At 37.4% G+C, this 26,208-nt stretch overlaps 1 protein-coding gene across 4 annotated transcripts in view; it reads left to right on the forward strand.

Annotated features, from left to right (window-relative positions):
• Positions 1–26,208, forward strand: part of DIP2B (disco interacting protein 2 homolog B) — a 194,789-nt gene that overhangs the window by 132,717 nt on the left and 35,864 nt on the right. For 2 of the 4 annotated variants that reach the window (XM_033116872.1, XM_033116869.1), the window contains 15 exons: positions 1,550–1,705; positions 2,195–2,317; positions 5,398–5,595; positions 7,079–7,170; positions 8,860–8,970; positions 10,312–10,435; positions 11,077–11,186; positions 13,653–13,755; positions 14,522–14,586; positions 17,065–17,158; positions 17,619–17,738; positions 18,968–19,082; positions 19,661–19,800; positions 20,445–20,581; positions 24,292–24,372. In XM_033116872.1, coding sequence (XP_032972763.1) covers positions 1,550–1,705; positions 2,195–2,317; positions 5,398–5,595; positions 7,079–7,170; positions 8,860–8,970; positions 10,312–10,435; positions 11,077–11,186; positions 13,653–13,755; positions 14,522–14,586; positions 17,065–17,158; positions 17,619–17,738; positions 18,968–19,082; positions 19,661–19,800; positions 20,445–20,581; positions 24,292–24,372 — 1,769 coding nt within the window. The remainder of the gene's footprint in view (positions 1–1,549; positions 1,706–2,194; positions 2,318–5,397; positions 5,596–7,078; positions 7,171–8,859; positions 8,971–10,311; positions 10,436–11,076; positions 11,187–13,652; positions 13,756–14,521; positions 14,587–17,064; positions 17,159–17,618; positions 17,739–18,967; positions 19,083–19,660; positions 19,801–20,444; positions 20,582–24,291; positions 24,373–26,208) is intronic. The other 2 variants (XM_033116871.1, XM_033116870.1) reach the window with 2 other exon arrangements.

The following is a 26,208-nucleotide window of genomic DNA, read 5'->3' on the forward strand; positions in this document are numbered from 1 at the left end:
CACAAGAAACTATTTTATCCAACATTATTGGCTTTTGGATAAACATATCCCTGTTTATTTTAAAAGAAGTAATTCATGTTTCTAATAGAAATTTTTGAAAATACAGATAAAATAAAAATAATCTATAACTCACTTCCTATGGATAACACTTCAGTGCAGTCTAACACTTCTAGACTTTATTTGCATACACGAGTAAATATGTAGGGTTTTGGTTTTATTTTTTGCAAAAATGAAACTGTACTAAACATAATGTTCATAACCTGCTTTTCTTAGCAGTGTATCACAAACATTGTTTTATCATTAACATAGAATTATGCTATTATTTTTTTTATGGTTTCAGATTATGCCACTATATGGCTGTGCCCTGGTTTATTTAGCTATTCCCCTATTTTGGACATTCAAGTAGCATCCACTTTTTTGCTATTATAAAAACTGCTGGAATGAACATCCTGGAACATACAACTGTGCATTTTTCTGATTATTTCCTTAGGATGTATTTTTAAGTGGAATTGCTGGGTCAAATAAAAATGTCTGTTTTTAATGCTTTGTTACCACATTATCCTATAGAAGGGATATGCTACAGTATACTTGTGCTAGTAGTATATTTAAAACTTTAAAAACTATTAAACTAGGAATTATAGACTTTGGGGGCATAGAGACGTTACTTCCAAATTGAATTTAGGAATTGTTTATATTATGCTTTTTTCCTTTTTCTTTTCTCCTTTTTCATAGGAAAAGTTTTGAGTGGCTTTTTATTACTCTTGCAATTTTTTTTTTTATTACTTCTCCAGATGTTTTCTTCTAAGTTTTTATAACATATCCCTGTTTAATGGCTCTCTTTCAACTTATGTCATTCAGTTTCTCTGTGTTAAGAATCTCCGAATTTATATCGTGCAGTTTCTTTATATTAAGAATCCCTACATGAAGCCGATTACAAGAACACTAATCACGTTTAGAGCAAAGGAAGAACCTTGTCTGTCCAAGTTGTTATACCTCTGGGTTGTTTTATAAATGTTAGAAGTAGACTTACCTGGTTTTCTTCATCTGGATACTTGAGCAGTCTGACCCACTTCCAAGGCACGATTTCTGTCTTCAGTGGAAGAGAAACTATTACAGATAAACCAACATAAACATGAAGAAATGCTTAAGAGACTAGAATATTAGTAGCCATATGATCATACTCATGTTAGTGTCATTTTGAAGTCACTTGCAACTTTTATTTTATTATGATCATTTTTCTATAACATTGGATTTCTACCAGTCTTTCTGTGTAGAAAAGAATGTTTTTGAGAAACATTGGTCATGGGATTTGATCTTACTAAGGCTACTTGAGTTCTTGAAAATAATAATTTTGGAACACTGATAGCCCTACCTTAACTTCTTGCTCTCTCATTATACCTTGCTAGTAGAATTTGATTTAAAAGGTTGTTTTACAAGAGCTCATGCCCTATTTGCATAGTTTTCTTGTTGAAAAACAAAAAAGGATTTAAACATTCTAATTTTTCTGCTAATGTGATATAATTCCAAATTTTGTTTTCTCCCCTCTTAGAGAATTTCTCTGCTCCCCCTGACGTCACTACAACTACCTCCTCTTCATCATCATCTTCCTCAATCCGCCCAGCAAATATTGACCTGCCCCCCTCGGGGATAGTTAAAGGCATGCACAAAGGATCCAACAGGTCCAGCCTTATGGATACAGCTGATGGTAGGCGTTCCTTTTGGTAGCTAAGTAGGGGATATTAGTTGAACTGGAACAATTCAAATTAGAAACAGCAGCGCCTGACCTGTCCAGCAGTTGCAGAACGACGCTGCTGTAAACCTGCGAACACCAGTCATCTTTAGTGCCTTCTTCTCAACAGCCTGCAATGTAGCAGCACTGAACTTGTTCAGGCTTAGTCTGTACTGTCAAAAGATGCTTTGAACAAAAAAATGGAGTATGGAAAAAGAAAACGCTGTAAGAGAAAAGGGGGAGTAGATGAAATCTGTAAGCAATGCATTAATAAAAGCACCATATTTGTTCTCTCTTGTCATAAACTGGGTATGTACATATTTGTACCTATTTGTCCCACTTAAAATAGAATGAGATTGTGGGCAAAGGCCAAACATCAGTAGAAATAAAAGCTCCTAAGAGAATTGAGGACTTAAAATCTCCCTAAAATCAATTAATTTTAACTTACCGTTTTTTCCCGTATAGGTGTTCCTGTCAGTAGCAGAGTATCCACAAAAATCCAGCAGCTTCTCAACACTCTGAAACGACCCAAAAGACCTCCCTTAAAAGAATTTTTTGTGGATGACTCTGAAGAAATTGTGGAAGGTAGTAGTATTAATACCCAAAACACATATTCCATAAACAGACATTTCTTAAGCAATTACTACATGTCAGGTACTGTAGGATTTAAGGATGAACAAGGCATCGTTTTGGGTTGAAAAAGTTCATAATTCTCTGCTCTTTTCCGTTAGGGATCATTTATATTTTAGATCTCAGATGAAAAATACGGAGGGAGGGAAGGCAAAGAGATAACTATGGAGCATAGAACTATTCTTGGAAATATGCTTTTGAAATTAAAAACTTTCCGAAATACCTAATTTTAAAAGTTACTTATATTTGGCATTATCTTAGAATACAGATGTCAAACGTGACCTCAAAAGATTGCCCAATCTTTTTTTTTTATATAACTTATTCCTTTTGTTAAATCAGCCAGTCTGCTTTCTATAAGATAAGACGGTATATGGTGAAAAAGTTCATAAAAATACAGTCATTTCCTCTTCCTTCATGTTGTTTGCAGTTTAGGCCAGTGCTAAAATATATACATGTAAAAACAGATTTTAGCTGCTAAGTATGTATCAACTAATATGGGAAGTTGGAGAAGGGAAGAAATAGAGGAAGTAGTAATGGTTAGGGATGCCTTCATAGAGAAAGTAATAATAGTTGGTGATTATTCATTCAATAATTAAAAAAAAATTACGGATGAAATCGTGATGTCTAGAATTTAATAGGAAGGATTGGGAGGGGAACACATCAGGGTATAGATGAAACAAGCGTGGCCATTGGATAATTACTGGAGCTAGGTGACAAATAAGATCTACCAAACAAAAGCTTTTGTCAAAAGACCTAAGCCTTGGTAGCTTTGTAGTCCATTTTTACATCCTGAGACAAGCAGGCTTTGATCACATCTGACCTGTTAATGGAACTGGGCACATGAGTAGAGTAGATCTGGTGTTAGCCCTCTATATGCAGCGGGAAGCACAAGCAACCTGACGTAGGAGGTTAAGATGAATTTCTGTTTCTTTGGGAGTGACTAAACTCATTAAGCTATGGACATCTTTCTTGATACACTTATGTTCAAGGTGCTCATGCAGTAATAGCCTCGCCAGTCTTTTTAGCACTGTATATTGCCCAGGTAAATGAAGGTTAAGGCTTAATAGGAATTATACTGGAACAATTTTCATTGTCAGAATAGAGCTAATAGCTTTTCACTAATTATAAATAGGCAACAGTTGTTGAGGTGATTGATTACCTTTGGAAAGAGATACCCGTATGTCTTTGAAAGTCTGAAAGAGTGTGCCAGGGTCTGCATCGGGGCCTAGTGGATGGCAATCATTACAGACTTTTGTGACCAGAAGACTATGCCTACCATATATGCAGCCTGTTTGTAAAAACAAAGCTAGTTATTTAGAGTCACCCATGTTCGCTTTTTTTTAATCAATCTGGTGGTTTAGGTCCTGGGAATATACAAGGTAGAAGGGCAACTGAAACGTCATTTACCTAGGGCAGTGGTTTGGGAAGTGAAACTAGTTTTAGTAGTTTTATGGTGGTAGAAAAATGAATCAAGACATTTTAAGTAAGTTTCCCAAATCTGCCATTAAGTTGAGCTCTAAAATGCAATTTATTTCATATTTCATTGGCCCATCTAATACTTGCTGCTCATTCTGTCTGTTCTCCCTTCTGTGCTTCCTCTCTCACCTCCATTTCACCTGGCTAATTCCTGCCTCTCCTTTAAGACTCAGCTCAGGTGTTACCTCCTTCATGTGGGGGACCCCACCCCCTAACCTGGGTGATGTGGCCCTCTCCTGCCTTTTCTCTACATATCTCTGTCGTGCCCTGCTCATGTTTACTTTGCTCTTTGTGTGAGTGTGTGTCCCTTTTGCACTCTAGATACTCCTGGAGGGCACGCAGGCTCTGTATTCCTTGCACCAACATTATTAAAAACAGTAAATGTTCAAAAATGACATGTGCACTATTTATTTTCTCCATGTTTATCACATCCTGTGCACATAGTTGGCACTCAGTAATACTTGATTTTTATTCCATGTGTAAATTATCTTTCCTGCTGTGAAAGTGTAGGACTTTTTTGCTTTTTATTGTTTGGATACTTATTTATTGTAGAAAAATTGAAATGACTTTAATTTTCTCTATATGAAACAATATGAAATATTATTTACTTCCAGTTTCTGGAATGACCATGTTTATAACCTAGAAATTTTTTTTCCTCCCCCAAATTCAGTTCAATTTCATTAACATCGATCGAGCAACCATATGTATTAGGCACTAGAGGCAATAAAAGGAATAAGAACCATGCCTTCTCTCAAAAAGCTTTCAGTTGGAGGGAGAGAAAAACGTGTACAGTACCAGAAGCTCTTGAGATCTTCAGTGCTTTAAAAAGCGTGGACTACCACAGTGTGGGAGCACTGAGGGAGGAATGGCTGGGACGGCTTCCTGGGCGTATGCTGGTGGAGCTGCATCCTGAGAAGGATGAGTACCAGCTCCCTGGGAAGCAAAGGGATTGGCCGTATGTGATGTGTGCCAGGGTACACAGACGTGGAAGCAACATTCGTGCCCATTACCGGTTTGAGTCTAATACTGACCCTGTGGTACAACTGTTACTGTCCCCATTTTACAGCTGAGGAAACACGAGGCTCAGTTCACATGAGGTCACACTAGTAAAAAGGGAGTGTAAACTTGGGTTTTCTGACTCACACTTAAGTGCTTTTTCATTAAACATAACCTGGTGAAGTGGGACCTGGTTCTTAACATTGGACACAAACAAAAGATTTAAGAACAAATGTTCTAAAAACTGTATGTAAAACTGCTGAAAGGAATTTATACTTTGTTCCTTTCTGTATGTTCAGTGATTTATTTGCTTTGTCAGGGTTAGGATTTGTTTGTTGCATAAAATGTATTAAATATGATTTTATAATTTTGTGGGAAAAATGAATCCGTTTTGTGGATTACCATTTCTAATGATGTCTTTTCTCAGAGTGAGTTCAAACCACATAAAGATGAAGGGAAAAGGGAACTATATTTGAGATTAGAGACCTAAATTGTGTTAGTTGGTCTTTGCACTTATTTCAGATTTTATTTTCATAACCCACCCATTGGGGGTGTTTTTGGTACAGTACCTCAGCCAGACCCCAACCAGCCCAAGCCTGAGGGACGGCAGATGACCCCGGTGAAGGGCGAGCCCTTAGGAGTCATCTGTAACTGGCCACCTGCTCTGGAGTCTGCGCTTCAGCGCTGGGGCACGACTCAGGCAAAGTGCCCCTGTCTGACTGCACTGGATGTGACGGGGAAACCAGTTTACACTCTGACCTATGGTGAGTTGACGGGACTCCAGTTCCTTCCTTTCCTCCTACTACGTAGTTCTTCAGATTATCATGCGTGGTGTTTTAACCTTGATATATAGTAGTTGCTGGTCCTTGTGTTTCAGTAGATCTTTCCAGTTATTTTCATTTGCTAACGTGACATTTGCAAGCCAACTAATATTTAAAAGAGCAAAAAGAAGAAAGAGACTTTGTAGATCCACTGATGTTTTCACATCAGGAGAGGATTTTAGGAAGACATGTGGGTAGGATTAATGGTGTATGGTAAAAACCATATAGTTTTAGCCAAAAATTACAATTGATTACTTTTTAGGTCTGTGTCATTTACTCCATCCTGCCTCTTGCTTATGATTGGCACAAAATTCTATAATGAACAAAGAATCAGTACTTTTCCATTTAGTTTTGCATCCCAGCTAAACTTTTCATTTTTCTTTTGTAAATAACTTTTTAAAGTAAGTTATTTTTCTTTCATAAATCCTTTAAAAAATTAACTTCTCTCTTTTAAAAAAAATAACAAGGATGGATTTAACCTGGGCTGTGGGATTTTGTACTAATTTATTCAGATTCCTTTTTTCCTTTACAAGTAGAACACATTGTCCATAAACCTAGATACTGAATAATTGTAGAGGGAAAATTGTTTTTTTTTTAAAGAATTATGCAGATTAAAGTGAGTTTAAACCCTAGATGCCCCTCTGAATGAGTTAAATGTAAAACAAACATCTATTTTAAAAAGTGATTTCTCTTACACTTTTTCCATAATCTAAAATAAGAATTTCTAAGGGTGGTCGAGGGGAGGGAACAGGAAGAGGGGAAGAATAGGCTCCCCCTCCCCCCAAAAAAAAGAAAATGGTTTTTAGCCTTCATTTCAGAAGCTGTATGTTAATTTCATCCATATAACACTTAAGGAAAGCAGTCAGCTGACCCAATCTTTGCATGTTTATTTAACATCTTTGAGTATATCCACGTTTCACATGGTTAATCTCCATCTTATTGTCTGTTTTCACTGAAGTGCAGTGGTAGGGAATGCTTAATTATTCGAGTCACTCTTTTGCTTTGCAGTTACTTCCAAGTATCTAATACCATATATGTAAGCGGTTCTTCAAAAAAAGCTTAGAATAATGTAGTCTTCTGATTTTCAGTCCTGTGATAAAAAATTGTGTCCTTCCTTTAAATGTGATCAGTTCACATCAAATTATTTCTAAAGGTATTCAGATTACTTTAGATAGTAATTTGAAGTTATCTAAACGAGAATGAGCTTCCAGTGATGTTTTCTTTTTGTTTGGAGGCAGGACTGGCTTTCCGTGAAGTAGAGTGAATGTAAAGTTTTTTTGTAGGGGAGGCTCTCTCTCTGTGTTGGGGTGATGCCTGTCTAATGCCTCATTTGGAATAGCCGTTGTCTTACTAAATGTGCTTAAACTGAGTGCCCTTTTGCTGAGGTAGGCCTGTGTTTTTCTATATGACTGTTTTCTTTTTTCAGGAAAGTTGTGGAGCAGAAGTTTAAAGTTGGCCTACACACTGCTTAATAAACTGGGGACCAAAAATGAACCTGTATTAAAACCTGGAGACAGGGTAATTGGTTTTTTCATTTTAGGGAGGTGATGTTTTATTGCTTTCTAATATTCTGGATTTTTAATGTACAACAGCACAATTTCTATAAGTCATACTAGAAAATGAAAATGGTTAGGTTCCAACCCAGGTTGGCCCAGTGCCAGGTGATAATTCTTGCGTTCATAGATTGAAGGAAATTCACATGTCCCTTTCTGTAGCTGCTAATCAGTAAACTCTTGAGCTGTCAATAAAAAGAAAGAGAAACCTAAGTCTTTCTGAAAATAAATATTTCAATATTCAGACAACAAAAACAGCAATAAAGTTTACTCTGATAATTTTCTTTAAAAAAATGTCCCATAAAATTTTTTAAAACAATTTTCTGTAGAAAGGAAGGGAGACTCATACCAGTTCTAAGAAGAAACAAATTGACATCATTTAATTTCTTTTTTATTTGGAAGTGACATTTAAAAACATATATATATATATGTTTTGAAGGCTTTTTTCCCTGTTAATAACTTTATAAATATAATTACCCCTACTATCAGACATTACTTTCATTTGGAATTTATAGAATGAAACACCACCTACACAACAGACTTCATTTTAGGAGGCTCGCGATTACAGAATCTCCTAAACTAGCCATTAAAAAACATTCTTGCTTTGTGGTGAAGGACACCTGAAGGATGGCTTCTCCTTAAAATGTGACACACAAGTGTTTCCTAGTCCTCACTGAACCCTAAGAAGGTACTTCCGTGTGGTCCAAACAGCATGGACATTTGTGTGCAGGAAGGAAATGGGTTGTCTAAATGTCTTATGGAGTTTGTATTGTTTTAGAACTCTAGATGATTCAGAACTGAACTTACCTTGGGAGTGAGTTTAGAGAATTTGAAAGCAAAAGAAGGGAAAACAAGAGTCTGGTGACATGATTAGGTTTCAAATGTTAATTTATAAATATCTAAGCAAAGTAACAAATTCCCCAATGATAGTGACTTCTGTGCTTTTGCATTCCTTGAATAAATTAGGACAAGTCTGTTATCCCTATGATGTATCACAGGTTTTGAACATGTTACAGAGGTTTTACTATTGATCTTTTTTGTAAATGAATTAACTTTATATCCATAATGGTTTCTGCCAGTATTGCTTAATACCTACTGTCAAATGCCTTCACTAGAATACTTTCATTGTTGGCTTTGTGAGCGAGGGTTAATGCAGTGAGTTTGTTGAAGAGTAAGAAAATCTTAGGGTGGCCCTAAGATGGTAACTGGGTCACTCAATGCTTGTAGGCTTTTTGTGAGATAGAGGTAAGGCTTATTCTTTAATATGCTAGCCTATCTAGAGAGATCCATTACATTTATTTTATGAATTTATGAATTTACTGAAGTAAATTGCCTTAGGTTTTACAGGTAATTAACTTACTACATAAGGTGTGTTGTTTACTGCTAAATTACCAATAAAATTAAGTGAAAAATTCTTAATGATGATGAGTTACATTGTAGTTCCCAAAATGTATGTAGTATAATCATGGGAATGACAGAAGTCTTTTTAGATTTGTGCATCCTTCTCAATAACTTAATTTCCTTTAGGCTGTTAAATAGTTTGATTTACTGTGTTCATGATAGATGTTTCATATATAAATGTAAGTCTTAGAGAGTGACATTGAAAGTATTAGTCTGTTTTTATTTCTGTTATTAATGTCATTACGCATTTCAGGTAGCCCTGGTTTACCCCAACAATGATCCAATCATGTTCATGGTGGCTTTTTATGGATGTCTCCTGGCGGAAGTGATTCCAGTGCCTATAGAGGTACCTCTTACCAGAAAGGTAACATTGCTAAATTTAAGAGGAATGTAGCCTGATGTGACATGGCAGGCATCGGGTTCCGGATCGATTGACTTGGTCATGACGTTAGAAACACTCTGTTTTCCTAAGTACTCAGCTTCGCTTTCTAAAAACATGCAAGTTGTAGAAAATTATTTATTCATATTTATAACTTTTGTGAAAAGAACATGGTTTTAACTAAGATAGGATATTTATCATGTTACATATCACTTAAAAATCTTGGGGACATACTTGACTTTTCAACAATTATATTTTATATATAATTGCTTCAGAGACTATAGATAATCCACATTTACAATAGGTGAGCCTTTTGTAAAGGGATTTATTGTAACTATATCATACGACCTAGGGTTTCCTTTAAGTCAAAGGGCGATTCACTAGGGTACAGGATTTTACTTTGTCAACACTCAACACATCAACCCTACTGAAATGAAGCGTATGTAGCAAATTTCCAAGTTTAACCGAATGATTAATCCGTGAGCTATTTGACCCTAATTTTCTCATGCAGTTTATTGTTGAAAGTTGATGATAAAGACAAATATGACTGGGGGTTTATAAGAAAAAAGTTATTTTCTGAAAGGAATGAAAACAAATTGGTAACATCCTTGAAACTGGTTGATGCGATATAGTATCTTTGGATTGTTCGGGAAATCATAGAGTTGTTCTTATATTAAGTTGACAGTGTTTGCGTGGTTTCATAGTGATACTTTTAGGGTGACATTTTAATAGAAATACTTTAGACTGTATCTTTTGTTGTTTACTTAGATGTTGTTGTGAGGTTCAAATCTATCTTTTTAAAAACAGAATAATGAGCATATGGCTTTGGGAATAATCGTCCATTCACTTTCATTATAAATTTGGACATTTGGTGTTGATTTACATTATTAATTTGTTCTGACCTGAATTACTTTGCTTTTGGATTTGCGGGTGTGGCTAGGTTAAGACAACTTAACCATGTTTGCATTTATTTCATTTGCCTGAAATTAATCTAAAAGAGGAGCATTGCTGACTTTGAATAAAATGGTCACATTTGGTTGGCAGAATTCATCATTAGCAATTATAAAATATTTAATTTTATAAATATTAAATTTTAATAATAAATTAATAAAATATTTGATTTGCACTCAGGAAATCATTGTATGGTAGAAATTACTTATAAGAACATATTGTCACTGGATTTTGACAATTGCCAGGTGTCAGTGGGGTTCCACGAATGTTGCCACACAAGTGCCAGAGCATTACCGAGTGTTAGATCTGGGGCCTGCGCGTGCTGCGTGTGCTCACGTTCACTCCCTGAAGGTGCTCATTATCTTTTCTCTACAGGATGCTGGAGGGCAGCAGATTGGCTTCTTGCTAGGAAGCTGTGGTATTGCCTTAGCTCTTACCAGTGAAGTTTGTTTAAAGGGGCTGCCAAAAACCCAGAATGGAGAAATTGTACAGTTTAAAGGTTAGTAATATCTGTACCTGAATTATCTGTTAAAAGCTAAAGCTGAGTGCTTTAATTTAATAATGGCTAATTACATATTTTCTTATTTAATTCTCACAATCTTATGAAGTAGGTACCATTATTATCCCCATTTTACAGGTGAGGAAACAGACACAGAGAGGTTAAGTAACTTGCCCAAAGTCACAGCTAATAATGGCAGAGCAGCGATTTGAACCCAAATCTGATTCCACAGCCCACACCCTTAACCTTTATGGTGATGGTTGGAAAAAGCTACCACTCTGTTCATTAAAGCTAAATGCTACATGTAGAGACAGAGAATAGACCACTAACCTCAGTGGACTTCCACTGCCAAATGGACCTCCCAATCCTGCTCATCACGTGATTCCCATGTGACTGCCACGTGATTGGCACATGATTCAAGGTAATGTCAAGGCCTAGAATTTAGCATGTGGAGCAGTTGTACTTTTGAAAGAAGGTATAACTGTCTAGTGATTTATCACTAAAAGCTAATAAAAATAAAGTATTTTACTGATTATAAAATGACCTTGATTTGGTCTCTTCATATTTAAAATGACCAACTCAATGTGAATTCCTTCCCTTATGGCTTAGTCAATTCAATTTTTATTTTGGGTTTGATTTAGGTTGGCCCCGGCTCAAATGGGTTGTAACAGATTCCAAGTACCTTTCAAAGCCACCTAAAGACTGGCAGCCCCACATCTCACCTGCTGGCGTAGAACCAGCATACATTGAGGTAAGTGCTGAGACTAGAAAATATATTCTGGCTTTTCCTCTGGCTTCAGATGCTATCTTACAAAGTTTAAAACTAACATTTTGCAGTTTTTAATGTTAGAAGATCCTCCTAGTTTGTTAGATTTCCATCTTTTGGCTTGTAAAATGCCTTGTAGTGACCGTCTATTCTAATTATTTTTTGACATAGATACACATTCAGGAGAAAGACAGCAAAGAAATTGATCCTTGCCATGTAAGAGAGTTACAAAAGACTTAGAAAAGTACAAAGGTTTAAGAAATGATTTACTGGCAGAGAAACTGGCAGAGATATTTCTCTGCTGCTTGGGTTGGTGGGTGAGAAGCAAGAGACTGGAGAAATGTGGAGGGAAAATAGCCGTGCTTAAAAAGAACAAATTTAACAGATAAAAGATAAAGAGCAAGAAGAAACAAATGGCCAGAGGGTTTGGTATTGAAGGTCACTGTAGGAACGTGATTGATTGATTGATTGCTTGATTGACGGCATGATCCTATTGAGGGATGAAGTCCTATGGCATAAGGTACCAGGCTCAGTGCTTTATATGCATTACCTTCGTCAGTTCTCACAAGTATCCTGTGAGGTGGAAGCTGGTATAAACCTGCTTTATAGATGAGGAGGCTAAGACTTAAACAAACTTGAGTAACCAACCAAAGGTCATGTGACTCAAAAATGGCAGAGCTCAGCTCAAACTCACATCTGTTTCATTCTGAAAGCTATGCCCTTGACTACTCTGCATCCTGCTTAAGACATACTAGTAAATGTTCACCAACTATTTGCTCAATTAATGAATAAACAAATCAATAAATTTTTTAAAAAAGGTTTTGGGGGAAAAAGTCCACCCAACCTTGAGCCCTGTGGTGATAACTTTGGCTATAATAGGGAAGAGAGCGGGCGGTAGCTCTGAGAGGCGATGTCAGATGCAAGGAGGGTTTCTTTCAAAGATGGAGAGATGTGAGTATGTTTAAATGACAGACAAGTAAGCAGGCGATTAAAAGCAAATTCGGCGATCAACTCATTCCCCATCATCTCTCGGTGATGTCGTGGTTCATCATTCTATCCTCCTTAAAACTGCTCACTGGCTTCTCTGATTACTGTCTTCTGTCTCACTGACCACTGCTTTCAATATTCTTTATCGGTTCTTCCTAAAAGATGAAGGGCCTTTCGTTATGTGGCCCCTGCTTAGCAATCTGGCCTCATGCAGAACTGTCGCCTTCTACCTTTCTAGGCTTCTGCTATTCTGAATTAACTTACAGTTTTCACTTGGGATCCACAGGACATTGCTATGAGTTTAAAGTATCCGATGAGTAACAGAGTAGTCAGCAGCAGAGTGATAAGAATAAATGTGTTGTTAAAAGACTTACCTGGTTTGGTTGGGTTAAGAAAGGAAGCAAGTAGATTATTAGCTTTTATAGCTGCTCAGGTGAGCTCAAGCTCCTGAGCTTAGGTGGAGTTGATAGGCAGTAAGGAAGTAGAAGAGGCAGGACTTGGAGAGGGAGGAGGCAAGAAAGATTCGGGTTTCTCACCGAGGCATGTGGGTAGATGGTGGCATCCTTCACTAAAATAGAAAATATAGCAAGAAGAGATTTCATGGGTGAGGGTGAAGCGGGCAGTGTTGGATCCACTGGATGTCACAGGACTAGGGGATATTCAAAGGGAGCAATTGACTCTATGAATCTAGATCTCTCGAGAGAGGTCTGGATTGGAAATAGAGAATGGGGAGTCATCAGGAGTACGGCACCCGGATTGAAGAAAGTGAAAAGAGAAGAGAAAGAACAGAACTTTCAGGGAATGCCAACATTTAAGGGATGAGCACAGAAAGTGGAAGGAGAGGGTGGAGAGAGAGAATGAATAGGAGAGAGGAGTATCACAGAAGCCAAGGAAGAAGAAAGTGTGAAGAAAGGAAATGTCAGATGTTACAGAAAGGTCTCATAAACGATACATTATGTCCTTGTGATTTAACAATCAGAAAGTTTCTGATCTTGGTAAAAATCAACTTGAATGGAGAATTGGGGTTAAAGCAAAATCATAGTCGATCGATTTGTAAGAATGAATAGGCTATTTCTAGGTCGTCCCTTCCTAAACTGGTACCTTTAACTCGTCAGTGCTGTGCTAGCCCTGTATTTGATACTGGGCTTCTGTTAATGTGGCTCAAGTCGCTTGTTTGTTTTAGCTTCTTTAACAGCCACCACACTGATGACTAATTATACTTTTAAGAATTTAACACATACTTTTGTTGAGCTTTGTCATCCCCAATCCTATCTTTGTGTGATTAGAGTTTGGGGCCCAAATACAAAGCCTCAAATATTCATATGAAACATGTTAAATTGAGCCCATTTTCATGACTTATCTGAGTTTCGTTTTAGGATTCTAGTTTTGTCATTTGAAATAAAACCCATTTTATTGTGTTTCTTATGTTTTTGTTTTTTTGTATTTTTCTTTTTCTTTTTCTAGTATAAAACAAGCAAAGAAGGGAGTGTGATGGGAGTTACAGTGTCCCGCCTTGCAATGTTGTCTCACTGCCAAGCTCTGTCCCAGGCCTGCAATTATTCTGAAGGTCAGACTTCATCCCATGACTGCCCTCATTGTGAGCTTCAGATATGTGTGACTACGAGCAGAGTGCTCAATGATTGGATTCCAGAGTGAAATGTTCTAAAGACACATTTTTGGCTCGCTTTTGCTTTCTTCTTTTTCACAAATATGCCGTAATTTAAAGGAACTGAAATTCTGGGCAAACCACATATGTGAAGTATGATTTCTAGAGTGCAGAAACAGAAAACTAATTAAAACCATGTGTTTATTATTAACTGTGGAATGTCAGGTATCCATCTTCCCATGTATTCAGAGCTGCCATGTGTTTAGAATTGGAGTCAAAGAAATTCAGCTACCAAAAAGCACAAATTAAAACACAAAAATGTATTCTGTAGAATGCTTAGAAGTGTATGTGTGTGTATGTAGATAGGTAGATATATACGCCAACATTTTTTATTTTCTTTAGGAAGTATAATTTTTTCCATGTGTTTGTGAAACTTCCAAGGTTTCTAAAATAAACACATGTTCCTTATATAATTAGGAAAAAAGTATTACTTGCCTAAGTCATAAGGAGTTTCAAACTCATTGTCTCTCCTGTGGCCATGTCACCCTGTGACCAGTCCCCAAGCGAATATGAGGAGATCCTCAACTAATCAAAAGACTGAGAGTTTTTAGCGATCTCTTTGAAAGTACCAACTCAGCTGTTTCACAGAGACAAGGGACGTGATTTTGCTACTTAACACTGAAGATGATTTCCTTGATTTTTACCCCCCCTGTGTTTTCTATTTTAGGGGAAACGGTAGTAAATGTTTTAGACTTTAAGAAGGACGCGGGGCTGTGGCATGGCATGTTTGCGGTAAGTGACTCCACATTACGGCCTTTCGTGTAAATGTGCTTGTGATCCAGGTCAGTGAGCACGCTCTGTAACCACAGCATCTCTCGGTACTTGTTTGAAATTTAAGCCCCCAAAAGATCAATAATATTTTCCAGAGAAATTTGATTTTGTAATGCAAATGGTAATCTTTTTGAAAGGAGAATATAATTCTGTTTTTTCTTCATTGTGTGGTTGGGTATACCCCTCACATGATAGTGTGTGGGAGAATTTAGGATCAGTAATTTTTAAAACATCTGCTCTGATGGCTCAAAGCCTAAAAGATTCTACAAATGACTATATATTTATGATTTTAAAAAGTATGTTTGAGATTTACCTCCTCTCCTTTCTGAAGAAAGGATTACGTAGGTATATTAAGAACTTGACAACTGTGAGTAATAATATCTAACCTTTCTATTGGACAAAATGTATTGAATGACTCCATGCTACAATTAAAAAATAGAATAACAAGGTAATAGGGTTACTTTCAATAATAGAGGAAAAGGTAACATGCAGTAAGGCTTAGAGAAAAATGAGTTCTTCAAGGCTGTTTTCATCAAAGAGGGGACAGTTGAGTTGAATTTTGAAAAATGGGTAACATTTAGCCATATAGAGATATTTTTGTGGTGGGGTTAGAGAGAGGGGACATTTCAAGTTGGAAAAGCTACACTATGGAGCATGGCGATTAGGCGGGAAGAGAGGAGACACAGGGTCCTAGAGTTGAGAAGGGTCTTTGTGAGCATCTCCAACTTCCTTACACATTACAGGAGTCTGAGAAAGAGCAGAAAATGAAGCAGGGGGAGGAGGAGGAGGAGGAGGATCCCTTTTCATTCATGACCCCTTTAATTAGTAAGAACTTTACTCCTTGAGTGTACATACCTTCTAGATCTTTTCTGAAGCCCTTCCCGTTTTGTATTTTTATCAGAGGTTAAAAATCCCTTGTGAGGGGTTAAAGGGACGTGTTTGAAGAATTAGTTATAAACACCATTCTTTCCCTGACGTCCAAAAGTCTGTCGCCATAGCTAGAGACTGGGGGTAGGGAAGAAAAAGAGGTTAACAATGGCGTCTTGGTTTCTTTGGACCACTTAGGTGGTGAGCAAAATGGCCAGCCTAACTACCAAGACTGAGTTACTCTGCCGGGCTGGGTCTCTTTGGGGACAGGAGGTCCTGGGTATGTTCATTTGGGTGGTAGGAGAGACACCAAATTGCTTGACCCCTTGACCCCTCAGCTCACTCAGCTTTATCTACTCAAATACCCAACAGGTCTGGGCATGACCTCCTGTAAGCAACAGGGAAACTTCGATTTCTTGTTTTGTAATACCCAACCCTTTGTGGTATGTGGCAAGCATGAGCATGATGAAAGCACTTACTGGGTTGGAGGACTATTTGGCAGTACCTGTTAAATTTAGAAAACATATATACTATGACCCAGCAGTACCACTGGTCTGTATCTGCTCTAGAGAAATGCCTGTACATGTACCCAGGGAACTGAGTATAAATATGTTCCTTGAAACATTGTTTGTAGTAGCAAAATAATTGTCAATAATAAGGACATGCCTAAATAAATTATGGTATAGTCATACTATGGAATACTATGCAGCAATTCAAAAAGAATTAGGTAGGTCTCGTATAGATGTTCATAGAGTTAGCTCTAAAACAATTTAAGTGAAAAAAAAGTACATAGCAGATATATGTACAGTATGACGCCTTTTATGTTAAAATACTTTCTGGGGGCCGGCCCGGTGGCTCAGGTGGTTGGAGCGCTGTCCTCCTAACGCTGAGGTTGCAGGTTCGATTCCCACATGGGCCAGTGAGCTGTGCCCTCTACAGCTGATTAAGAACAACAGCTCTTCCAGACCTTGGCTGCCATGAGCAGCCAGAGGTTGGCGTGGGCTGCTGAGTGCTGCCGCGGGCTGCTGTGTGCTGTTGTGGGCTACTGTGTGCCGGCAATAGCAGCCAGTGGCCAGCCTGAGGTGGCCGGCAGCCGGCAAGAGCTGCCATGAGCTGCTGTGAGCGGCTGACCAACGACTGGCGACCAACTGCCTCAGCCGGGGGAGCGCGAGGCTCATAACACCAGCATGGGCCGGGGAGCTGTGTCCTACACAACTGGACTGAGAAACAACAGCTTGAGCCAGAGTGGAAGGTGGAAGAAAGGGGGGAAAAAAGCTTTCTGTTTCTATGGGGACAAATATATATGTGAATACATTTTAAAAAAGGGCGGAAAGGATACATGTCAGGTTCATAACAGTGAATCCTCTGAGGAGGAGAGGGAACCAGTTTTACGGGTAGGTAGCAAAGGAGACTTCAATTTTTTAGTTAGTATTTCAGATTTTTTTCAAAGAGCATGTATTTGAGTATTTATTACATGTACGATTAAAATTGCTAACAAAATATCACTTCAGTTTTAAAATGCTATGTATGTATTCAGTATTGATTGCTTGTTTGTCTGTCTTTGCTTTTCAGAATGTAATGAATAAGATGCATACAATTAGTGTGCCCTACTCTGTTATGAAGACTTGCCCTCTCTCTTGGGTCCAAAGAGTACATGCCCACAAAGGTAGTTAACCACAGCACCTAAGCTTTAGTTATGTGACTGTTTGAACTAAGATTTTGGAGATTTTCAAATTGTCCTTCTAGAGACATAATTCTATACCTTGGTAGCTTGACAAGTTTTAGAGTTCAATTGCTAAAATTTTATCTTGTCAATTTCATCTCGCATGATATCCTTTCTTAAGAATTAAGACGAATTTGCCTGAATTTGAGCCCTGAATTAGATTTATTGAGTGCTTTGGTATTCAAAGCTTCTTTGGCTAAGGTATGTGGCTCCTACACGTCACAGTGAGCAAAACATTAATGTGTCCAGTGATGGCTACTGCTTCAGAGCACCTGGCATAATTTCTTTGAAATCTATCTTGTTTTCTCTTAGTAAAAATCCTGATCCCTAAAATAAGTAAAAATTAAATATCTACCAAATTGAGTGTGTATGTGTGTGTTAACTTTATCCCTTTTGTTTGTAGCTAAGGTAGCTTTAGTAAAATGTCGAGATTTGCACTGGGCTATGATGGCACATCGGGACCAAAGAGATGTGAGCTTGAGTTCCCTCCGGATGTTAATTGTGACTGATGGAGCGAATCCCTGTGAGTATTTCTAGAGTATGGTCTGGGACTATCCTTTCCTTTGGTAGGTTGAGGTTTTTGCTCCCTTTCTAGAAACAGTTTTTAAACATTTGTGTTGAGATTTAATTCACATGCCACAAAACTTACCCATTTAAAGTGTACAGTTTAATAGTTTCAGTATATTCAGTTATGCAACCATCACCATGATGTAAGTTTAGAACATCATTGTCCCAGAGAGAAACCCCATACCCATTAGTGGTCACTCCCCACGCCTCCCTCTCTGTCCCCTAATCTTAGGCAACTTCTAATCTATTTCCTGTCTCTATAGCTTTACCTATTCTGGACATTTTATATAAATGCAATTGTACTATACTGGTCTTTTGTGACAGACTTCTGTCACTCGGCATAATGTTTTTAAGGTTCGTCCACATTGTGGCATGTGTCCTAACTCCATTCTTTTATATTGCCATATAATATTCCATTGTATAGATATATCACATTTTATTTAGTCATCATTTGATGGATCCATACACTTTTAAATCCACTCCTTGCTTACTCATTTACATCCTTCTTCTATCATGTACTAAAAGGAATGATAAGAAGGTGACTTGGTTTAACCAAGTGTCTGGACTTTATGTAAGTTCCCCCTAGCAGCAAATCGAGTTCGCAAAAGCTTTTAGAGATCTGCCGTGTTACCTGCTTTTCCCCACAAGCACAGACATCCTGTGTGTCCACACAGTAGGATCAGGTAAAACATTAGATACTATACTCTTTGTCATAATGGATTTTTGTCAGTAGTCATGTTAATCATCCTGGAATAAAACACAGATGTGGGACTGACCTTAATAAGAAACAAGACAGAGAAAATCACATAGACGAGGGGTAGAACCAAGCCTGAGTGTTAGTACTGCAATGGCTAAAATAGTTACTTCATGAAGAGTTAGTAGCTCCATTCCAAACTGGCCACAGTGTGTCTCTGCTATTGATTGGCCGGCTTGGTAGGAGAGGCTTTATTCCAAGTTGTAACTTTAAATAGTTTCGGTGACCTTTCATGGTCTGGATGAGCATTCATGTGTCCTTGAAATGTATCAACCATCTTACAGGCACAGTAACATGTTTGGATGGAATTAATGCTGTACAGTGAGAGTTCTCATGAGAAACAAATGCGTCAGCTTTTCACTCTTTACCAGTTTCCTGCAGTAATGAAATCATAATTTCAGCTTTCAAGTTGATCTGTTCCAACTCCTTAGGGTCTGTGTCATCCTGCGATGCCTTCCTGAGTCTGTTCCAGAGCCATGGGCTGAAACCTGAGGCCATCTGCCCGTGTGCTACTTCTGCTGAAGCCATGACTGTCGCAATCCGCAGGTATTGTTCAGAACATAGTGCTCTTGATGGGTGTTACACCTTTGGTCAAATGTGCAGTATTTACCAGGCAGTGACGGGGTGTTAGCTAATTTTCTGCTTCATAAGCCTAAATGTGAAAATGACTTTGTGAAGCAGTTTGAAGCATCTCACTTATTTTTCCCACTCTTGCACTAAGTGGAACTGGTAAACTGAAAATTTAATTATTCTCATCTTGTATTTGTGAGTTAGTTCTTTTTTTGTGTTGTCTTGCTCTTTAGAATCCTTAATTATCATCCTAGACTAGAAATAGGCTATGCCTAATTATATTAGTTAAATATAAGCATAAGTATAGAAGATACATGTATAGTATGCCCTAGACCAATATAGTCTTGACAACTGACTAAAATTTACTTTTTCCACCTAAATGAAAGTTGACTATGCTTTGTATATGTGAATGTGATTAATTTGGTATGTTTTTGGTAGAGAAATTAGGATTTGTGTGTGTGTGTGGTAGCCAGAGGAAATTTACTTTCCTACATAGTCATACTTTTCTCTTTATATTTAATTTGCCAAATTTGATGAGTTTATTTTGTTTTCAGGCCTGGAGTTCCAGGAGCCCCTTTGCCGGGAAGAGCCATTCTCTCAATGAATGGACTGAGCTATGGGGTAATCCGGGTCAATACTGAAGATAAAAATTCAGCACTGACAGTCCAGGATGTGGGACATGTGATGCCTGGTGGTGAGTTCTCAGGAGTACCATTTGGTTTTTCGCAAAGATTTGTCATTAGAGATAGTAGAGAATGATAAAATATGAGGGAAAAAACCAAGAATCCAAAATTTACACTTCGTCCCTTCGTTTCTCAGAGGCTCTCTGATAGTTAAGTGATTCAAATTATACTTACCTTTCAGCAGTATTGTGTAATTGAATTGTGAATGTTAATGATGGTTGTTCACGTGGAAAGGTAAGTACTGAGTGACATCAGAGTGGTCTGGTTGTCACTGTAACTGCCAAGCTAGTGGGACTGGCAGGAAGAGCACACTGGTTCTGTGACTGTTTGAGTTTGATCTGCCTGGGGGTAAATTAATTTAACCTGTTTCTTTGGACTTTGCAATCATTTTTCATATGTCATTATCTTTAAACTCTTCAGTCTACATCTGTTGTATGTTTTATTTTCTGAATTTTAAAAAATTGTTTATCATCAGAGTTAAAAGATGGAAATTTCAAATACACCTATAGAGTTTCTATTTTTAACATTCTTATTTGGTGTTCTTCCTTAATGCTACTCAGCGAATACGAAACTTTCCTGGGTTCACAAGGATGAAGCTGATATTTTGCAAAGGTTTTCCAGGATCTCCCCCTTCACTGTATTTTCTGTACACTAGGGATGATGTGTATTGTGAAACCCGATGGACCTCCCCAACTCTGCAAAACAGATGAAATTGGGGAAATCTGCGTCAGCTCCAGAACAGGAGGCATGATGTACTTTGGACTTGCTGGTGTGACCAAAAATACATTTGAGGTACATGATATTAAAATTTTACCTGGAAAATGTTTGGCGAGGGTGTCAGTAGGGCAGATGGGCTGTATTTCCCATGGGATGATGGGAAATAGCATAATGTAGCAGCAGGCTGAGAGCATGCCCTCTGGAGCTAGACTGCCTGAGTTCAAGTCCTAACTCTGCCACTCACGCGTTGACCTGGGGTGAGTTGCTTAACCTCTCTGTGCATCGGTTTCTTTATTTTTAACGTGTGAGTAATCACAGTACCTACCTCATAGGATTGTTGTGAGAACTAAATGAGTTGATGTTTATAAAATGCTTAGAACAGCACCTGGCATCCAGGAAGTACTGTTGTTTATCTGTTGAATAAATAAAGAGTAAAAGGCCTCCTAAAAATTCCTCTGGTGAATATACCATGATTTGAGTTTTATAAGCCCAAAAATTTAATTTTGAGAGTATATAGTGAGAATGGTTCCATCCGTCAAGCGTAGACTCAAATTAACTGAGCTCGTAAAAGTCTCATGTAAACCAGAATGCCAGGTTACTAATGAAAAATGAAGAACTGTCCTATCACAGGGGCAGACTACTCCCATAATTCAAACGTTCAGGCAGACAAGTATTAATGGAGCACCTTTTATGTGTCTAGCGCTGTTCTAGATGCTTGGGGTACATCAGGAAAACAAACAGAGCACCTCAAACAGCTCATACTCTAGCGTAACTAGCACATTGTCTTCCTGCAGGCAGCTCTGCACGTGAAGCCAGATTGTAATGAAAGTTTGCGTGGTGAGCCTGGAAGTCAGACAGGCGTAATGAATTTTCTGTATTTCATCATTGGGATTAACCTGCCTCAGGGTACCTTGTAGGGAACAGATAACTCCAGTTTATGGGCCATGTCCCCCCTTCACACAAGCTTATATGACCACTGCCGATTTTCAGTTCCTTAAGCTTCCTTTTTCTGTAATCTGGACTAGTGGTTCAACATGGCAGGGCACATCTATCTACCATCCCATTTGAAAATCAGTGCATGTAATTATGTAATAACAGATGTAACTGGTGTTCCCTACATAAATGGTGTGGTATCTGAAAAAGGTTGAGAATTCGTCGGTTGACCATCAGTTGTGTTTACACACCCTAAAATGGTATCATATAAATTACTAAATGTCTATCTGTTACTGCCATCATCATCACTGTTACTGCTACATTCTCGCCCTTCCATCAAAGATTGTGACCAAGTCACCTAGATGGGAGCAGACAGTCATCAACTCTTCAAGCATATGTTTACTGCTAGGTTTACTCACAGGTGACTTAACTACCTCTGTTGAATGTATATACATTTTACTTATTGAAATCTTGCCCTATTTCTCTTATTTTAAAGTGCTTGGACTACGTATATTTCCAATACCTCAATTTTTCTTTATTGCTGCATTTACCTTACTATAAACAAGATTCTTAAGTAGTGTTTGAAGATACTGATAATATTTTATTATGATCCTTTTCTACGAGAACAGCTGCCTAATCAAAATTCTTAGATTTAATACCACACTGCTAGGTCCATAGTGATGAAGACATTTTGAAATCTGCAGTGTAAATGTAATGATACTAATGTAGAATAAAAATCCTAACCAAAAAAGGAGAAAACTATTGCCGTGGTTTTGCAAATTAAAGTTTCTAAGTTTTCTTACTGGATTCTTATATTTAAACCCTGAGAGATAAGCTCAGAGATACAGAGAACATTTTAATAGTTGCCAGATGGGAGGGGGATTGAGGGGCAGGGTGTAAAGGTGAAGGGATTAAGATGTACAAATTGCTGGTTACAAAATAGTCACGGGAACGTAAAGTAAAGCATAGGGAATATAATCAGTCATATGGTAATAACTGTGTATAGTGCCAGGTAGGTACTAAACTAGTTGGGGGAATCCCTTCTTAAATTATATAAATATCTAATCACTATTCTGTACACCTGAAATTAATATAAAATAATATTGAATGTCAACTGTAATTTAAAAATTTAAAAAGTGGGGGGAAGGTGAAGGGGAATAAGAGGTTCAAATTTCCAGGTATAAAACAAATAAGTCACAGGGATGTAATGTACAGCATAGGGGACACAGTCAATAATACTGTGATAGCATGGTACGGTGTCAGATGGGTGCTGGACTTATCCTGGTTATCACTTCTTTAGATATATAAATGTTGAATAACTATGGTGTACCCCTGAAACTAATATAATATTGTATGTTAGCTATATTTTAATAAAAATCTTAAAAAACAAAACAAAACCCTGAGGAGTTTTCCAACATGATTAACATTTGACTAGGACAAAAGACCTAGTAATGACTGGTCATAAAATAAAAGTGGATTTTAAAAATAAGCCACTGGTGAGAAACACTTCCACACCACATAAAAGAGCAAAGAGCTAATTTTCCATTCCAAACTTACTATTTGGAATAGTAAATCGCTATTCAATTTGAAGCAAATGAAACTTTCTGTGTCTCACTTTCTCATCTGTAAAATGGAAGTATTAATTTTGTTTCATAGGCTTGTCTTGAGGATTAACTATAAAGCAGCTGGTCTTGTAGCTGGCACGCAATAAGCATTTAATAAATGTTAGCTATCATTATTTTTTTCCCTGTATAGAGAAAAAAGAAATCTTAAAAATTAAAGGGAAAAAAACCCCAATCAAATAAAACAAATAAACAGGAGACGTGAACAGGCTGTTTATAAAAGAAATGCAAATGGCCAATACACAAACAAAATTCATCCATATTTCTAATAAAGAAATGTGATTAAAGTAGCAGTGGATATTTTTTTTGCCTACCAGATTGGCAAAGTTTGGAAAAAATTGATAATACATAGTATGAGTCAGAGTATAGGAAGACACATTCTGATATGGTATTTGGGGGAGTGTAATTGATATAATAGTTTTGTACGGTAGCCTGTTAAAATTGAAAAGACTCATACCTTATACAAATGCCCAAAAATATGTACAGGAGTATTCAGTAAAGCACTGTTTGTAATAGTGGAAAATTAGAATGACCTACACAGCCAAGAATACTGGCTACTTTCTAATAGTTATTAATTCTAATAGTTTCCTGAGTACTGATTCTGGGCCAGGCACTGTGCTTATGTCTGCAAATCTGTTTACATTCCCTTAATCTTTACCCTAAGCCTGTGAGAGGCAGTGGGAGTTTCATTTCATGGCCAAAGAAACAGAGGTTTAGAGAAGTCCAGGAACTTGCCCAAGGTCCACATACCAGTAAGCAAAAGAGCCAGCAATTGAACTTACGTTTGACTCTATGCTATCCTGTCCTCCATGCTATTTTTATGGTACAGAACTATTGTACAAAGGGAGCTAGAGAGTCTAGTACCAGCTTGTAAAGCTATCCAAGATAGATTATATGAAAAGGCAAGCTGCAAAGCAGTATATATACTACGATCCTTTTCTCAAAAAAAAAAAATTCTTAATGTGAATATATCATCGTAAAAAAGTCCAGAGAGATAAACAACAAATTATAAATGTTTGTTATCTCTTAAAAGGGGTAGGATTCCTAAACACAAAACAAAACAAATGAACAAACAAACAAATAAATGGATAGGATTCCTGTATTCACTATTTATATAATTTTAGTTTTTCAACAAGTATTACTTGTTGTATATCATTTTTTAAAAGCTATCTAAAATCAAATACATTTTTAAAGAAAAGGCTCAGATTTTCACTTTCTTCTGTCTTTCAGGTGATTCCAGTGAATTCTGCAGGCTCTCCTGTTGGGGACGTGCCATTTATCCGGTCAGGATTGCTGGGGTTTGTAGGACCGGTAAGTGACGCTTTTATGTTTGTTTTGGTGCATCTGATCCAAATATTTGGGCTTTAATTCACAGAGCAGAACAAAATTCTAATTATTCCAAGAGTGTTTAGGGCCTCTTAACTTATGTAGAGCAGTTCCTGTAAGAATGTTATATATGCATTAATGTTGATTGCTTTCATTACCTAAATTCATTTGACTCCTTCAAATTGATACCTTATTTTTTATTTTCAAAACTCTTTTCACTTATTCTTGCTGTCTTTCTTTAATTTGATTAATACGTTTCAATAAGTTAGAAGAGTGCTGAAAAAGTCACCTTCAGTAGCAAAGGGAAACCATAATAAATAGTGTACAAAGCATTTTCATGTAAATTATCAGCACTCCAACTTGTGTAATAGTAAATTCTTCGAAGGAAAACATTTTGTTTTCCAGCAAATAATATTTACAGTCACTGGGTTTATAGAGAGAATTAAGATACAAAACCTGTTCTCAAAGAGCTCACAGCTAGCTTCATGAGCCAACAAAGAAGGCAGAGAGCCAGATCATAAAGGGCCTTGCATGGAATAATGGGAAGTTTGAATTTTATTTTGTAAGTAATAGGCATTCATTGTCATAGTTAAGCCCATATACCTCCTGCCATCTCTAATTACCTCCTTACTCTTTCGTTCTTCTCTTAACAGCTTGCGTTATATGAGAAAAGACCTAATTTTATTTTATTTCTTCACCACCATTTACGGGGAGCAGTGGGGCGGGGGCATACCTCTAAGAGATTCACTCTCCTAGAAAGAAGTCTACACTCTCTTGATTTCTTCACTCAGCACCAAGAAATTCTCAAAGACCCAGCTCCTTTTAGCTTACCACTTCACTGTGGACGTCCAAGATGGAGCCCTAGCCGTCACCTCTACATTCCAGGAATCAGGAAAGAAGCAAGGGTACAGTCCTACTGTCTCTTAAGGAAGAGTCCCTGAAGCTGCTGAGCAACACTTCCACTTACATCTCATTGTTCTGAACTAGTCACATGGCTACATATAGCTGTAAGGGAGGCTGAAGTGCAGTCTTTATTTTGGTCAGCCATGCCTAGCTAAAAATTTTATCAGTGTGAAAGAAACAGAGAAACGGATGTGGGAGATTAGAAGCGACTGTCTCATTCTTTTTATTTACTTATACCATAGCACTTTTCAGACTGTGTTGGAAATGGCTCGTTCTCTTTTGTCTTCTGTGATGGGCCAGTGGCTTCTTGAGATTAGAGGTTGTGTGTTACTTCCATAGCGTAGTCAGTGGGTGGCACTGATTGTACATCAATGAGAGACATTCACATGGAGATAACTACTAGATAATGACTAAATGTAAATGGTCTAAGAAATTTAGGAATTCTGTAATGAATGGAAAAGTTATTTTATTGTAAATGGGTCTGGGAGAATTATTAGTAATAATTACATTAAATAATAAATAATACAATTATTTATACAGTGATGCTTTTAGGGCATTGACAGCAGACTTTCCTACAGCTGTTATCTTACTGGAAAGGAGAGGCTCATACAGTGTTCCTTTGACTTTTCTTTATTAGCCTATTTCTAATCTTGCCAGATAGAAACATTACCCTTATAAACCTGAAATAGCCATTCTCACATTAAAACTGTTGTAATCTCTTCCTGATTCCGGTATTAAATAACATTTTTCTCTGCATCCATCCCATGAATAAATACAGAAGATGAACTAATGCATAATCAAGGCCTGGAAAATAAACTGTGCTTGTGTGCCATCCTAGTTGCTTTCTTATAAAATTCCTTCCTAAGAATAAATATGAATGGATTCTCCTCTTATATACTGTAAGACCCCATTAATTGT

This window comes from Rhinolophus ferrumequinum, chromosome 10 (genome assembly GCF_004115265.2).
Source record: "Rhinolophus ferrumequinum isolate MPI-CBG mRhiFer1 chromosome 10, mRhiFer1_v1.p, whole genome shotgun sequence".
Lineage (NCBI taxonomy): Eukaryota > Metazoa > Chordata > Mammalia > Chiroptera > Rhinolophidae > Rhinolophus > Rhinolophus ferrumequinum.